The sequence below is a fragment of the Eumetopias jubatus genome, unplaced genomic scaffold (genome assembly GCF_037043125.1).
Source record: "Eumetopias jubatus isolate StellerSeaLion01/CBP00866 unplaced genomic scaffold, mEumJub1_p1.0 scaffold_17, whole genome shotgun sequence".
Classification (NCBI taxonomy): domain Eukaryota; kingdom Metazoa; phylum Chordata; class Mammalia; order Carnivora; family Otariidae; genus Eumetopias; species Eumetopias jubatus.
The window spans coordinates 29,073,457-29,089,667 of record NW_028274823.1 but is presented as its reverse complement, the minus strand read 5'-3'; the positions used below and the strand labels follow the sequence as shown (position 1 = coordinate 29,089,667).

Genomic DNA, 16,211 nt, shown 5'->3' with positions numbered 1-16,211 from the left:
CTTTGGGGTCAGGCTGTGACACCTGCTGTTGCTGCTTCGGGTCTTCTCAGTGCTCTGTCCAGGGCCTCCATAGCAGCTGCACTGACCAGGCTGGACCGTGTTGGGCGGGGAGGCCTCCTGCTTGCACCTGGCTCGGTCCCTGAAGAGAAGGCAGCCGATTCTGATGGTGCCATAGGCATACTACTACTACTGGTCATTGTTATTATTATTAATTATTATTATTAGCATTTGCATTTATTGAGCCAAGTGTCATACTAACCATTTGACGTGAATCATCCTATTTAATCCTCACAACAGTCCTAGGAAGTGGGCAGTATTATTATCTTATTTTGCAGATGAGGGAGTAAGAAACTGTCTGGTGTTTCACAATAGTAACAGAGCTGGAACTCAGACTCAGGCAGATTGGGCCCAGAGCATATCCCCTTCTTCCCTTTGCCCTAGTCACACCCTTGCTAAGTTCCTAAAGTCCCCCATGCTGGGCCTAGGCAAAGCCAGGAAAAGCGGGGGAAGGAAGGGCGCATCCCTGTGAAGGAGAACAAGCTGGAAAGAGAAGTGGGGAACAGGGGTCCTGACAGGGCCATTTTCCCATGGCAACAGGAGGAGAGATGGCCTCCAGGACTCCCCACTGCTTCCCCCCCCCCCACCAAAGATCCTTACCTGTAGACTTGACTTGAAGGCCAGACCTGCCTGGGGCCGTGGAGGCCATACATGTGTCTGGCTGAACTTGCAGTACCAAGAATGAAAAAGATGGAAAGAGAGGGAGGAGAAATGGGGAAATAATATCAGACAATCAGCCAAAGCAATGCTTCACTTTATCCTTTTAACCTCTGGTGATAATCCCATGAGTTGTCGGGCTGTGTAGGGGATGCAGGTCGGCAATTGATAACCACCAGGTATCCATGATCCCAGTTCTTAAATTTCTGGAGGTCAGCTCTGGGGACTAATAAGTGCCCACTGCCTGGGGGGCACGGATGGATACCAAGAGCATTAGTGACTCATGCAGGCACCCTGCCCAGCTCCTCTCCTGTGGACCCCCAAGCCGCTGTCAGGGAGTAGTGATTTTCCATCACTTGTTGCCTCAGCTAAATCTACACCAGTGCCCCCGGGGTCAGAGGCTATGGGTAACAAAGATAGAAACTCTGCAAGGCCAGCCAGTTATGAGTCAACCAGCCCCAGCCCTGCGGCTCCCTTAGTCCAGGGCTCATCAGCCCGCAGGCTAGAGCCACCCACAGCAGGCCCAGTGAGATCCCAGAAGCTTTTGCTGCAGCGAGTTCGGAGCAGCTGCTTTGAGCCACATAGCCTCCTTCTAGACTTTTCCTACGGACCAGTCTAAATGGGCCTCGGCTACCGTCTGATCTTTCCCATGGTGATCACGCTCCACACCTTCCCCCAGCTCTAGGGAGATGAGCTTCCCTTCTGCTGTGCTGAGAGAGAAGAGCTGTAAAAGCGCCTTTTCAAAGCTTTTGACCCCCTCAACCTGTACCGTCTCTTGCTAGCTCCTCCCGGTGCGTCTCCCTGTTCCGCCTTGTTCTCTCCGTTGTTCCTGCATCTGCCCGGCAACTTCAGGCTCTGCCCTTCCCCCCACCCCGTTCTTCCTCCTCAGCCCGCAAACACATCCAGGGCTTTCCTACCCTAAACGGCCTTCCCTCCACTCAGCTGCCCGTTCCATCCACTGGCTCCCACACCTTCTTCTCCTCTCCTTTTCTACAAACTTCTGAAGGCACTAGTCTACTTTCACGGCCCCCCTCACCTCCTATTCACTCCCTAACCTCTTTCTGTCTGGCTTCAGTTGTTCCAGTCGCTTTGTTGAGACCGCCGTCCCCCAAATTCCCAAATCTGTGCCTCCTCTCATTCGCACCTCCCTCCAGTCTTTGCATCGTCACTGATGCTGTGGATTATATTCTCCTTCTGGAAATGTTCCTCTCCATTGACTTAGGTGAAACGGCCCAATCCTGGTCCTGCCATCTCCAGTGTGACCAATTCTGAGCCCTCTGCAAGGGCAGGTTCTTTTCCCCCGCCTATGAAAGTAGGTGCCCGCCGACACCCGCTCCTTCGGCCCCGTCTCTATCAACACTCTTTTTCCCTGACAGTCAGATCTGTGTCTGCCGTGCCATCTGGACGCTCCCCTACCACCCCAGACACTGCATGTCCAAGACAGAACCAGCCACCTCCCTCCCTCTCTCCTCCTGACAGCGGTACAAACCACCAGCCTTGCAGGTACCCAGAATTGAGGGTCTCAGAGCCGTGGTTGACTCTGGTTAGTTGCTAAATCCTGGTCATTCCGCCTTCACGATCTCTTGCAGACTCTTTCCTTTCTTTCCTGAGACCTCGTTGCCTGCATGTTGTTGCTTTACCGAGATCTCTAGTTTCGAAATCCCTCATGGCGTGAGACTCTCTAACCCTGGTTGCTGCACGTTGAGAGAAGTATGACAAAGTCATGAAAAGTACCCATTTTAGAGACTGAGTTCTGCCTCTGCCCTCACCAACAGTGTGTGGTCTTGACTAAGCCGCTTAACTTCTGTCAACTTTGGTTTTCAGCCTGCAAAATGAGGATAATAGTATCTACTCTGGAGGTCGTTGGGAGAAGGAACAGTAGTATGTATAAGTAATATAAATTGCACGTGATACTGGCACCTACTAGATGATCGACAAAGGGAAAATCACTCTTTATGATCGTCACTTCCAAGTTTCAGCCTTATTTCCCCTTTCTCCTTTATGTACCTCCACTGTTCCTGGCTGACCGGTTTGGGCTTTAACCGCTAAGACTCACTCGGCCTCCATGCTTTTCTTCTATTTCCCTCCAGCACCTGCTTATAATGCCCCCACCCCCACCCCGCCACGGCTGCTTTGTTCATCTGAGAACCGTAGTATTTTTCACTGGGAAGGAGACCTTCGAGATCCTGTAGTCCCACCGTTTTACTTTACAGCTGAAGAAACAGAGGCCCCGAGAGGTAGAATGATGAGCCCAAAGCTATTGTGGCCGATGAGAGGCAGAGTCAGAAGCAGGACTCAGGGCCCCTGCCTAACTGCCTGCTGCCCTTTCCACTCTCCTCCATGCCTGGGGTCCCTTCATCTGTTCAGCCCTGCCCTCCTTTGAAGGTCTGTGTGAAGATCCACCTCCTCAGGGACTTCTTTCCCAGTCCGCCACCTGCAAGGGGCTGGATTCCTCCTCTGCCTCCTTCTCGCGTTTACTGCCAGGCCCCTCGGGACTCCTTAGCTTTCTTTGGGTGTGTGTCTTCCCTCTATCCAGCTTCGTGTCCGGCACGGTGAGGCAGGCGCCTTATCTCTATTGCCTGTGAGTGCTCGCTTAAACCGGAGTGGAGTCTGCTCATGGCTTCTGACTCACCTGGCTGGTTTGGGTGAACTTGGCCCACACGCCGCTGTGTAGGGAGGGGCAATGCCACGGGAGAAGTTGCTTCCAAGGGTACCTATTCTGACTAATGGGTGGAGGGGAGCATTCCTTGGTCTTGGCCCCAGCGTTGGTCTTTTGCTTCACCGAGCCGTGGGCTCCTCAGATCACTGACAAGCAGGCTCAACCCCAGCCCTGGGATGTTTGATCCCGCCCCTCGCCCCGGAGTGCGCAGGGTGGGTGCCAGGCTTTTCAACTAGGCTGGTAAAGAAGCTATGATCTGAGTAAGACCCCAGAAAAGCAGATCATTGGGCCAGCGAGCTGGGCAGGGACAGGGCAGTGAGTGGGCTCAGGAAGAAGTTGTTCAGGACCTGGCATCTGGCAAAGGGACCGTGTGATGTGCTGAAATCCCGGGGACAAAAAGCACCACCTGTGACCCAGCCCTTTCCTGGCTATTTCTTTTTAGCTCAAGACACAGGGAAATCTCACCCTGTCCCCCAGCTCTAGAGGACTGTGATACAGTCCCAGTAGGAGAGCCAGCTCCAAAATGATCTCCAGACCCAGGGAGTCCTGTTGCCAGGAGGAGATATGGTGTGGCTGAGGAGGGAAGGGTGGGCAACAAGCCGCCAGGGCAGCCCCACCCGCAGAAAGGGGAAGAATGCTGTGCTGCACTCACCCTGCTGCCCCAGTCCTTGCCGCCAAAAACCAAGCCGCCGCTCGGATGGTGCGCACCGCAGGAGAGAATAGACACCGCCTCTGCCCAGCCGCACTGGGCTGGATCCGCAGAGCCACCGGGAGGGAAAGCTCATGCCTGGCGGCGGTCAGTGAGGGCAGGGGCACAGGGGGCAGATGGATGAGGAAGGAGCTGGGGAGCTTGGGAGAGCCCCTCTGCAGGGCTGGGCTGGAGCTGGTGCAGGCAGGAGCAGGTGTGTGACGTGTGATGCTCTCGTGATGCTGTTGCAGGATCATCAGGACCAAAGTTCAGCAGCCTTTCCACCCAACGCCGGATGGGGCCGGGACGGGAGTGACTGCCCCTGGCCACACCATTGGTAAGAGGGCTCAGGGAAGGGAGGAAGCGGGGCCCCACCTAGGAGAGCCAGGCACCCCCCCCAAACGGCCCACCTGCCCACCCACCTGAGGTCCCAGGCCCCCTTTCCCAGCCCACACTCTCCCTGCTCCTAGAGGCTGGGGTCTCCCCCAGAGACTCGCTCACCAGGACTGCTCTCTGCCTCCTGCCCACATCTCCTTGCAGCTCCTTGTCTGTCTCTGTCTCTGTCACTGCCTCTCTCTAAATCAAGACTTTCCTTTAGCATTTCTTCTCCCCCTTTCTCCTCCTTCCTCATCTTTTGTTTTTATCTGATTCTGTCTCCACTTGCCCCTTTCTTTCAGATCTACCTTCTTACTGCATTTTGTAATTTTTAAAACTCTTTCTCTCTTCTCCCCTCCTCTCCCTTCTCTCTCTTCCCTCCTCTGTCTGCCTTTCCCTTTCTCTTTTCTCCTGTCTGCCCGTGTGGCTCTGGATCTGTTCCCACCTCTCTGCTCTGCTCCTCAAGGCCTCTTTCCTCTGAACCCATCTCTTCTTGATCTGTCTGTCTCTCTCCCCTCCCCTCTGTAACTCTCTGCTGCTCCAGCCTCCTTATTTACTGACCCTTGCTCATGACCTCTCGGAGACATGTCTGAGGCCCACCAGAATGCCAGCTAACGTCCCCTCCCGTAGGGTCTTCCGTTTGAGGCAAGGGCGCTTGGTGCTGCTAGTAGCCATAGATGAGGCCTGGGGCGTAAGGGGCTGAAATGTGGTTATACTTCTCCCGCTGCCCCTCTTGGCAGCTGTCCCCTTCTCTCTTGACCAGCAGGAAGTAGAAACGGCTGGTCCCAGCCCTCCTGAAGTTGGCAGGAGCTCTTGTTTCTGAGGCCATGTTACAGTGTGTGCCGGGAGGGAGGGTTGGGCCAGGCTGTACCTGAGTTGATCACCTCGGAGTGAATGTTTTCACTAGTCTGTGCCCTGAGGGAGGAATTAGGAACTTCTCAAGTGATTTCAAGACCAGAAGCAACTGGGAGAGACGAGCTGTGGCCTCCTGGGGAATATCACGACCATTCTTGTTTTCTCCTAGAGGGTCAGAGACAGATCCTAGAAAGCCACAGCCTCGGAAACAGGATCAGTAAAGGCCAGCCCAGGAGACTAGAGACAGTGAGCTGGGCTTTGTTTAGAGGGGTTGGCCCTGCCCCAGGGATTGGTGAGCTATGCAAGGAGGCCTGCTAAGAGCTGTGCTCCCTGCAGAACCACTGAGTCACTCTCTAGATGAGTCAGTGTTGGTGTTTCCATGCATCCTCAGGAAGTGAGTTTGAGGGCCCAGCGAAGTCTCTAGGGCTGTGGAGAAGGCCTGGGGTTGACTGGTCACCACTTAGCCTGGGGCTTGACAGAAGTGAAGAGCCTGCACTGTGTATAGCCGTGCGTTTCCCTCTAAACCTCAGAGGACGCAGGGGAATATGGGCTCCCCAACCCTCTTCCTGCCTCTGCTTCTCTCGGCCCCCAGCCTTGGGGCTTTGGCCTGCGATCACAGCTGTTATCCTGATGGCATTTCCTCCTTACTCCCGTCCAGTTCCCAGTACGGCCTCCCCTCCTGTTTCCAGCGCCTCCAATGATCCAGTGGGATCCTACTCCATCAACGGGATCCTGGGAATCCCTCGCTCCAATGGTGAGAAGAGGAAACGTGACGAAGGTAGGGAGGAGGGAAGAGGCTTGGCTTCCCTGTGCATGCTTTGTCCTTGGACTCAGAGCTCCGGTTTCGGCCCAGCTTCGCAGCTGCTCTGCTGTGAGATCAGTTTTAGCAGCAAAGCCGGGGTCCTCCCCACTGCCCTGCTGGCTCCTGGAAAGGGAGGCGGGCTGCTGGTAGGGCCCTCAGCTTCACCATCTGCTCAGCAGCCTCAACGGCCTCGTCTTCCCCTGGGACTGCCCCTAATATCCCAGTGGGGCACCAGGGGAGGAGCTGAACCGTGTACCTTGGGAGGGTTCGGGAAGCTGGGGGACAGCCGACCTCTGACCCAAGGACAAAAGGCCGATCTGCCCTTGTTCTTACCTGATCCCAACCCATCAGAAGATGGAGGTGTGATGTCACGTGCAGCTGACCCGGGGGTCCTTTCTCTGTGACACATGGATTCTGCCCCCCATTGAAACCACTCAGGGAGCTGGACGTGGGCCCTCTGTACTCTTCCCTCTGGGAGGAGACACCACTCAGGCTCCTCCCTGGCCCTTCCCCGGCATTCCCTATCATGCCTAAGGTGCAGCCAGGCTGTTAGGGAGTTCAGGGGAGGGAGAAATGAAGAGGAGGAAGAGAAGAGAAAGGACACGAAGAGGGAGTGGTGGCCATGAGCTTGGGAGAAGGCGTTTTATAAATGTTGAGACATGGGGGGTCTCTTGGTGACCATCTGGTTCTCTTCTGATGAGGGAAGGGCTCAGGGCGCAGGGCCGGCAGGCCCAGACCAACGGAGACACCAGTGTCTGGAGCCTGCTTCCTGTCCCAGTTTCATGGTCCCTGCCAGGGAAGCAGTAACCTTCTGGTCTAGGGGGGGGTGTAGGATTTTAAAGGTATCTCCCACAAAATAGAGAGACTCCTCTAGAGATGAGCCTAAAGGGGGACCGCATAATCCCATTAGCCTGGACAGTCCCAATTTATGCCTTTTGTCTCTGCATCTTGGCCAGTCAGCATCTCTTTTTTCTCTCAAAAATGTCCTGTTTGGACAATAAATCACATGGCCATCCCAAGCATAGACAAGCCCTTGATTGGGGCAGCATTAGAGGGTAAGGAACAGAGAAAAGGGACAGAAGTGAGATTCCCTGGGCCCAGGCTGAGGGCAAAGAGAGTATGAAAGCCCTGGCCTCCAGCGGAAGGGACCGAGCATGGGAGAGGCCTAGGTCTGGCAAGACAGTGATGACCTGGTGCTGGCCTCCTTCCAGAAGCCCTAATAGCCTCGTTTCACAGGGAAACAGCTTGTCTGGCTCTATTTCTCCTTCTTCCAAAATATCCAAACCCATTTGGCTGCCACGGCCTTTGCCACTCACTAAATTTCATTGTGGTGGTTTTGGCGGCAGCCCCTGATGGGCAGGGGGAGGCTTCAGGAAAGGCGCTGGGTCCCAGTTCTCCCTGGGGCCTTCCCACACTCCCCTTAGCCAGGCACCCTGGCACCCTGAGTGGTTTGGAAGATTCTTCCTCGGGCCCCAAGAGTTTCCCCTTCACCACCAGCCCCTGCCTTTTTTAGAGTGTGAGATGTCCGGCAGGCAGGGCAGGGGGAGGCCACAGGACACACCCCCCCGCCCCTGCCATGTACTCTCTCCTATTGGTCTACGGTTGGGGCCAAGCATGCCCTGTTTCCTGGACTACTGTGGGCCATAAGAGGCCAGGGGTAGGGAGGCACTGGCAGGAGGCTGTGGCCACCCAGGGTCGGGCCCAGCCGGCCCGGAACAGAGTGCTCTCCTCCCTGCAATTGATCACATTCATTGTTTCAAGTCAATTGAATTCAGTGAACCTTTCCTGTGCATCAGCTGCAAGAAAGGCTTGAAGACCCCAAAGCAGAACAAGATATGATTCTTGTCCTTAAGGAGCTTACAGTCTAGTGGGGCGTGTAAATCATGTGAGCCCAGAGAGCAGAAAGGCCCATCAGATAGCTGCGTTGTGATGGAGGTCTGGGCTGCAGGCCACGGGAACTCAGAGTCAGGAGGGAGTAACCTGGCAGGAAGGGCTGCATTTCAAGGAGGGGACTGGAGGATGAACCAGGGGCATGTTCAAGGACAATGGCAGTGTGAAATTCTGTCTGGTAGACTGAGCCTTGTGGCCAGAGGGTGCTGCGGTGGGGAAGATGCAGGCGTGGTCCGGCAGGGCTGAAGGGGCAAGAGGGAAGGGCCGGGAGGGAAGGCGAAGTACATGGGTTAGGGCCGCAGGAGATCAGGCCAAGACCGGAGCACATAAGGAGTCTGGACTTTTTTCTGCAGGCATGAGTAGCCACTGAAAGTGTCTGAGCGGGAAGGGAGAAGAGCAGGGCTGGGTTTGGGAAGACCATCCTCCAGCAGGCTGACCGTGATGGCAGCGGGGAGACATCTCAGGAAGCAATTGGCATCTTCTAGGTGAGGGGTCATGGGGGCTCTCAGCTTCCTCTTACTGCTTAGCACTTACCTCCTGGGCCTAGCCAGGGGACAAGGAGGATCCGAGGCCCTACTTCTTTTGGGGGGGGATGGTTCTCTTGCCTTGACTTCCGCTTTCCCTGACAAACCGCAGACCAGGTGGAGCTGCCCTCTCCCTGGTGGAGGCCAGCACCTGTGAGGGAAGCCAGTTCTCCCTGACCTGCCCCATCCCACCCCGGGGCCGCCACCCACACTTGACCTGTCCGATCCAGGTGGAAGGGAGAGGAAAAGAGAGAGCAAAGGCAGACCTTTCACAGCCCTGCTCCCCTCCCCCATCCTGGGTGCCTCCAAGCAGCCAGGCCCAGTTTGCATTAGGGAGCAGCTCAGATGATTAAGAATAGGAGAGATAATTATGTGTCAAGATGATGTAGCCCAAGTCTGCAGTCAGGCCAAGCTAGCACAGCACCTGGCAGGCCGTTGCAGGAGAAAGCCTCAGGCATGGGCTCCACACACCCAGGTGTGTCCTTCAGATACTGGGCCAGCACCGCAGGCTACGAGTGACTTGGGGCGCTGAGGGGTGTTGGGATGGGAACGGGGATACATGTCAAGGGACTAGACCTCCAGGGGCGGAGGGGCACATCTCCTCCAGGAGGACCCCCGCTGCCCCTGCCAGGCTGGCCCCCCTTTGGCCCCATGCACAGTGGCATCTCTCTAGAAGTGCCATGCCCCGAGGGCAAGCCGTGAGCCTCTCAGTCCTCAAGGAAGCCGCTCCCGCTCCTGCCTCTGGGTACAGTTCGGCCTATTCTTCAGCTCTAACAATGTCACGGTGGTGGGCATTAGCGAGGACAATCACTGCAGCGTGTGCTGCCATTATTGGAGACGATCTCAGCAGTAGCTATTGGCGTTCACAGTGATAATACCCAGAGCATTATTGGCATTGGCACTCGGAATATGGACAGCGTTATTAGTATCTGCAGCAATCATATCTGTGGGGATATTAGTAAAGGGCCGATCAGCTGTGACTCTGGGGAAAAAGGGACCTGACAGTGACTGTGAGCCTGCCTGAGACGCCTTCTCACGCCCTGGCCATCGGAAGTATGGAAAAATCCCCAGACTTTCCTTTGAGAAATGTGCTAGTCAAGACGCTTCGACACTCCCCACCTACCCGAGTCCAGAAGCTCCCAGAATGAGACAGGGACCAGGGATAGATGAGGAAGCTATGTCATGAAGCATCCAGAAGACAGGCTGTCCATCAGTCTGAGATGGGACTAACCTCCCCAGTTAGTACCCTGCTAAGATCCTTACCTCTTTTTGGGTACAATTTTGGTTGAGTATGTTAGGGTCCCTTGAAGGGCCACTGCTTCCCTGAACACTGCATACCCTGGTTTATGTGGCTGGAAGATAGAGACTGTTGTATTTTTTCAGGCTGGAAAACCAGAGTCCTTTGCCTTCACCCAGTTGTTTTTGGCCGTAGCCCAAAGCATTGCTGTCCATGCGTGTTGTTGAAGCACAGAGCAATTACATAACTTGTCCAAAAATCCAAATGAAGTCATATGGTATGAGTCTGTTGATCTGTGTGAGGGGAGGTGTGTTGGTATCATCCTTTGATGTGTGGGATTGCAGGGGGCCGTGATTTTGCATTCCATTAATTAGGTGCACAATGAATTGTGCAGTTGAGAGGTGCCAAACCCGTGCGGTGGTGCATTTGCAGACAGGGCAGGTTGCAGGGAAACGGCTCAGTCCTGTCGCTGCCTTTAATAGCTCCCTTCTGCTTCGGATGAAGCCGTAACCGGAAAAAGAGGCTTATTTCCTGAGTTAGTTTACCTCCTCGAAGTCCCCGAGTGTGTTGCTCAGGTTGGACATGGAGCAAATGAGGGGATCCGGCTGTGGCAATGAGCAGCGCCCACCCGGTCCAGGAGCCCTGGCTTTGGGCAAAGGGAGGCTGCAGGACCCCCACCCAGCAAGAAGAAGGAGGAGGAGGCCGGGTGGAGGCCAGCAGACAGTCCCTGGAGCGGCGTGGACGGGCAGTGTGGCTCAGTGGGGAAGGGTGTGGGCCCTGGAGTGAGGCACACCCAGGTTTGAATCCTGGTGACTCCGGCAAATCGCTTACCCTTCATCAGCTCAGTCTTCTCTGTAAAATGGAGATGGCATCAGCACTCACTTCAGGGGGACTGTGGAGAGGGCTACACAAAAGCATATAGCCTTGAGCCAACTCCATCTTGGAAGACAGGTCGTCGTCATGGGTCTGCGGGGGAGGACCTAATCGGCAGGTTTATGTTTTGAGGGGAAGTGAAGTCGTGTCAGAAGGAAACTTATTTGGGCCCAGGCTCCCTAATCTTGGTGCGGGAAGCTGATGCTGGGACAAGCTCACCGGGATGGGACCAGGGAGTGGGGGAGAGATGTCAGCCACCCATGTGTGATTGGGAGGACCTTTGTCCATCTCTGTGTGGTCATTGGCTCTGTGGTTATCTGGGTGGGCCACGTGTCATCTCTCAGCATCCAAAGGCATTTTAGATGTATGTACTTAAATCTAGGACCCCCTTCTTTGCTAACCTGGAGGCATCCCTCCCTCTATCCATTGCTGTGCATTTCTGCTCTCACATGTAAGTTTATTTATTTATCTAGGGAAATGTGTGTTTGTTGTTTTATGGACACCATGTAATTTTTTATGTGGTTTAAGCAAATGTAGGTATGTGTGTTTTCTACCATTCTGAAATCTCTGGGTGAAAAGGGGCATGGAATGCCATGTACTGGGCAGGCAGGCAGTCTTCTGGGTAGTGTATATACTTGAATAGACGACCAGATGTGAGCAAATGCATGTCCACCAGTACTAGTGAGCGGGGAGAGCTCTAGGCCAGGCCTGAGGATGTTAAGGGTCCATGGTCCTGAGACACGGGTGTGCATATAGAGTTTTGCCCAAAGGGCCCTGTAGGCATCACCTTGCATTCTGTAGGCAAATACATGGGCTGTCCTGAGCCTGCCTCCAGGTTTGCCTGGGGCCCAAGGCTGGGGAGACTGAGGCTGGGAGCCCTTACACCCTAAGGCTGTGTGGGAGTTGTGGCTCAGAAACCTCGAAGCCCTTTGAGGAGGAGCCTGGTCTCCCAATCTCAGGGTCTTGTCCCCAGTCTTCTACCTGCCTGTCTTTCGGGATCTCTCAGTGCCTGTCTGTCTCTTATTTGCTCTAGTCGAGGTATACACTGATCCTGCCCACATTAGAGGAGGTGGAGGTTTGCATCTGGTCTGGACTTTAAGAGGTATGGGGGCCAGAGGGAATATGGTGTGGGGGTCAGGGGAAAGAGCTGGGGCGGTGGCGGTTATAGACAATTCGGAGAGTGGGCTCCTAAGAGCCAGGGAGCGGAAATGAGGAGTTGGGTCAGGCTCCCACTGGGAAACCAAGAGGCTAACAGAGTCTCAGGTCCTGGATCACTTCCGCCACGGGCCACTGCTGGGTTTGGGGGCTGAGGCCCCAGTGGCCTGGAGGGTCAGGCACTCAGTGGATGGGGGGCACTTTTTCCAGCCCTTGGAAAAACAAAGAACAGATCGGGTAGTAAAACAAAAGCAAAGGAGACCTGGAAGCACCTGACAGCCCTAATTCATCACGGCCCAAGTTTTTTCCTGTGTTCCCATTATATTTGTTTGTAAAAGTGGAAATCAATTTTGAAGGTAATTTTCTGGAAAGAATGGAAGGGAGGTGGGAGGGCCGGATAAGGCAGAGATGGTAAAAGGAAAAATTTAGGCCAGGCACAGCCCAGGGGCAGCTCTTGGCAAGGTGAAAGAAAATTGCATATTCAATCTCCATCCATGAATCTCCCTCACTGCTGCCCGCCTCCTGCTTGAAAACAATGAAGGCTTTTTCCCAACGCTGGGCAGGGCCTCGGTATCAGCCTCACTTTAACTTCAGGGTCATTAATTCCCTGATTATTGAAGGAGAAGAGAGGGTTGCAGCATCGTCAATTTCGAAGGCACACGCCCCCCCCCCCATGTGATAGGGCCCTGGCTGGGCTGGGGGGCAGCCGGGGTGAGGTGAGGTGTTGTTTCAGAAGAGCAAAGGGGTGGGGAGGGAGGAAATGGGGAGCCAACTGGACTGGGGGGAAGGAAGCCAGGAGGAGGGTGGAGGAAGGCAGTCATTACTGCATACCTCTGTTGTGTTGTTATTGCAAATTAAAAGTAGCATGTTCCACTCCACAGCTATCTTTGGGGAGGGAGGGGCACCGAGGGAGGTGGGGGATCTTATCATTGCTTCTTCAGCAGACCAGCCGTGGTGTCACCGTGTGAGGTGACATTTGAATTTACAATTCCGCTGAGAAAAGCCATTAATTCACAAATTAACATTTCTCCCTCTCCCTCTCTCTTTAACACTCTCTCCCTCTCTCACATGGATGTGCAAGCAATTGAAAAGACAAAGGAAATAGCCTTAAGGAAGAGACTTTACTGCTAGTCTGTCTGTGCTGAGATTGCTCCCCCTGCTTCCAGATAGATAAACCAATTACCTGAGCAGCCCTGCTCCTGGCCGCCCGCGATTGCCTCCTTTTGTAGGCTGCCTCCGTGGCCGGATTACACCCGGTGTATCTCATTAATGTAAACCAGGCGTGCCCTGGTCACTGGCCTCTCTTCCCCACTCTCTTCCTGGAGGGGCAGCGGGAGGAGTGCTGGTGTCAGAAAAGGCAGACAAGGAGGACACCCCCCCCAAGAAGAGAGGCTGCCCCCAATCCCTCCGCTGCAGCCAGGCCCTGGGACTTCGGGCGTGCCAGTGGTCCTGGAGGAGGCTGATGGGGGAAGGGGGAAGGCCGCAGGTGAGCGCTCCTTGGGAGGCTGGCACGGGTGGAGGGCTTGAGAGGCAGAGGCAGGAGCCAGAGCCTGACTCCCTCGGGCCCACAGCGCCGTTGTCTGTGGCCTTTTGGTCCAGATGCAGAGGGCGGCTTGCATGGGAAGAGCTTCGGGAAGTTTGGCGGAGTATACACCATGTTAGTGGGACAGGATTATTCAGCCCAAAGGAGCTGGGAGGGGTGCCGAGGAGTGTCCAGAAGACACCTCGAGGCTGCACCATGTTGCAGATTCCTTAACCGAAACCCGGAGCATGGGCACAGTTATGTCTGTGTACCACCTCCTCCTTCCCCACCTACGTCCCCAGCCGGTGCTTTCCTTCTCAAAGAATACCACCCCCTACCACCCCAGAAGTGTGGAGCCCAGGGTGGTGTGCTCTCAGAACCCTGGCGTGAGCTTCCATCGTGGGCAGGAAATCACAGAACCTCTTTTGGCTTTCGCTGTCCTCCAGGCCCTGGCCAGGCACTGTAAGAAAACATTATATTGGCAGAGGGAAGCTGAACAGAGTTCGAGGTTCTTTAAGGAGAGGTACCCTGTGGATTATGGCTGGAATGATATGATTTCACATGCCCGATACCACCCAGCCCAGGTCACATGAGGCAGGTTTTATGAAAGTCCAGAAACCAAATCTACATGAAGGTAGTCATCTGTCTGGACAAGTGCCTGAGTTTAACTGTATCAACAAAGCTCAACTTATGTTCATTTTCCAACAAATCATCAAAACCTGGCTAATGTCTACTCCAATCCAAGAAAGAGTTAAGGTTTAAAGGTCAGCACTCACTAAGATACCAAAAAAAAAAAAAAAATCCACTTATGAACACACATTCATTGTTATGATTATATCTTCCCAGTAACCTGGGAAATTAGACCGTTCGAACCAGAGGGGGGAGATTCTCTATCTTAGATGGATCACGTATTTTAGCCACATTTTCTGGGTACTGTTGGCCATGAGCCTGTTGAACACTGACCATATCATTATACAAAGGTGGGGGTAGGTTATGTCGATATTTTATTTGGCATCTGTGCACACGTGGGCTTACTTTTTTCTGTGGGGAAGTACCAGGGTTTAGCCTGTGTAGTTGACATAGGTGCATGAATTTGACATAAATCCCTGTGTTTACACCAGAGACTGGCAGCCAGATCACTAACCAGTGGTTTCCCAGCCAGTTCATGCTGTTGTGGAGAAAGAGTTGTATTTGGTTGTTTGAGGAATTATGTTGAGATTTAGCACAAAAGAGACTTTTTTTTTTAAAGATTTTATTTATTTATCTGAGAGAGAGAATGAGATAGAGAGAGGGAGCATGAGAGGGGGGAGGGTCAGAGGGAGAAGCAGACTCCCCAACTGACAGCAGGGAGCCCGATGCGGGACTCGATCCCGGGACTCCAGGATCATGACCTGAGCCGAAGGCAGTCGCTCAACCAACTGAGCCACCCAGGCGCCCCTTCTTCATAAGGTGCCAGAATAGACAGGTTGCCCCCCTGCCCCCAGGAGAGAATGTACAGGTCTGCCGCGGAGGGGCTGCCTATGTCCCTCCACCACTGGAAACTAGGGTGGGTGCAGCACAGTATCCCAACTTTCCCAGCAAAGGCCCCAAGTTCTCCCCCCGCCCCCTGCGTCCGTGCACTCCTGTGCACGGGCATGCACACCCATCTTGTCAGAATTTGTCTTCACCTCCTAGTCTTCCACATGGCGACCCCCTTCTAGCCCTGCAGGTAGGCATCGTTCTCCTTCCTCCACCCGCAAGGGCACCAAGCGAGAAATCCGCTGCCTCAGCTCTGCCCTTCTCCCCCAAGTGCAGGCTATGGATGCAGGAGGGAGGAGCCAGGCCCTGCTGCTTCTGGGCTCCCCTCTCCGGGCGCTGCCTCCTCCTCTGGCCAAGGGGCAGCTGGGAAGGGCAGGGGCATGGGGGACACTTCAGAAAAAGGATTTGGATGACAGGTAGGCCAGATTGCTGCCTGCCAGAGGAATGGGTCTGAGCAGCCTCTCTGATCTTGCCGGCTGCCCACAAAGGAGCCCTGAGCTCAGAGCTTCCCTGCCTGCCTTCCTTGGGGCCTCGGTGGCCGGCGGGGCTCTCCGGGACCCTCCCCATTCTGCCCTGGGTGGGGGTGCAAAGGCAAGGAGGGTGGGGGGAGGGCTGGGCCTGACTCTGGGGCTGGGAGACGGATCACGAGCCTCCAAGCCGAGTTGCAGCAGAGCCAGTAATTCAAACCATCCTGACCCTTCGGTGAACCTGAACCTGCTGACCTTGACAACACCAGACAAGTGAGGCCTCACAAACCTCAACCTGCACGAAGGCCTCGCCTTCTCTCCCTCCCTTCCTTGGAGGTCCGGGCCCAGCCTCCAGGTGGCTCCTAATTTGGCTGTCCCCACCAAATGTCAGTATCCCTCCCTCCCTGAAGTACCCGCCTGCCCCCCTGTCTCAAAGCACCCTCTGTGCTCTGTCCCACTGGAGACAGTACACAGGCATCTCATGGGGCCCCTCCAGGGCCAGGCCAAGGAATTCTCCTTTAAACAAGGCTTGTACACCTTGCCCATTCTCCTCCTGCCTGAGCCTTCATCTTTTTCAGAAGCACTGGCTGTAGTGTGCGTGTGTGTCCACGCGCACGCGCACACACACACACACACACACACACACACACACATGCACGCAGGTGCGCACACATGAGGTCTGGGTGCACACAGGGCCAGGGATAAAATGTGATCAAGACAGAGCAGACAGAGGAGGGAAGAAAAGCCCGAGGAAAGCAGCCCCAGGAACCTGCATTAAAGTAAATGCAGTTTATGAAGTTTATGCTTTCCTCCTAGGGAGAGCTGGATTCCATCCAACAGCCTCTCAGAGCCTGGCAAACAGCTCCTGAAGCAGAAAGTACGGGCAGGAGCTCAAGCAAGCCAGTGACAGAGGGAGGGATGTATAGACTCAC

The 16,211-nt window shown here is 54.7% G+C and overlaps 1 protein-coding gene across 7 annotated transcripts in view; it reads left to right on the top strand.

The window, feature by feature from the left end:
• The window catches only part of PAX2 (paired box 2), an 83,096-nt gene that overhangs the window by 32,782 nt on the left and 34,103 nt on the right, over positions 1 to 16,211 (top strand). For 4 of the 7 annotated variants that reach the window (XM_028098781.2, XM_088020183.1, XM_028098784.2 and 1 more), the window contains exons 4-5: positions 4,313 to 4,398; positions 5,950 to 6,069. In XM_028098781.2, coding sequence (XP_027954582.2) covers positions 4,313 to 4,398; positions 5,950 to 6,069 — 206 coding nt within the window. Of the gene's footprint in view, positions 1 to 4,312; positions 4,399 to 5,949; positions 6,070 to 11,650; positions 11,720 to 16,211 lie in introns of all 7 variants that reach the window. The other 3 variants (XM_088020182.1, XM_028098782.2, XM_028098780.2) reach the window with 1 other exon arrangement.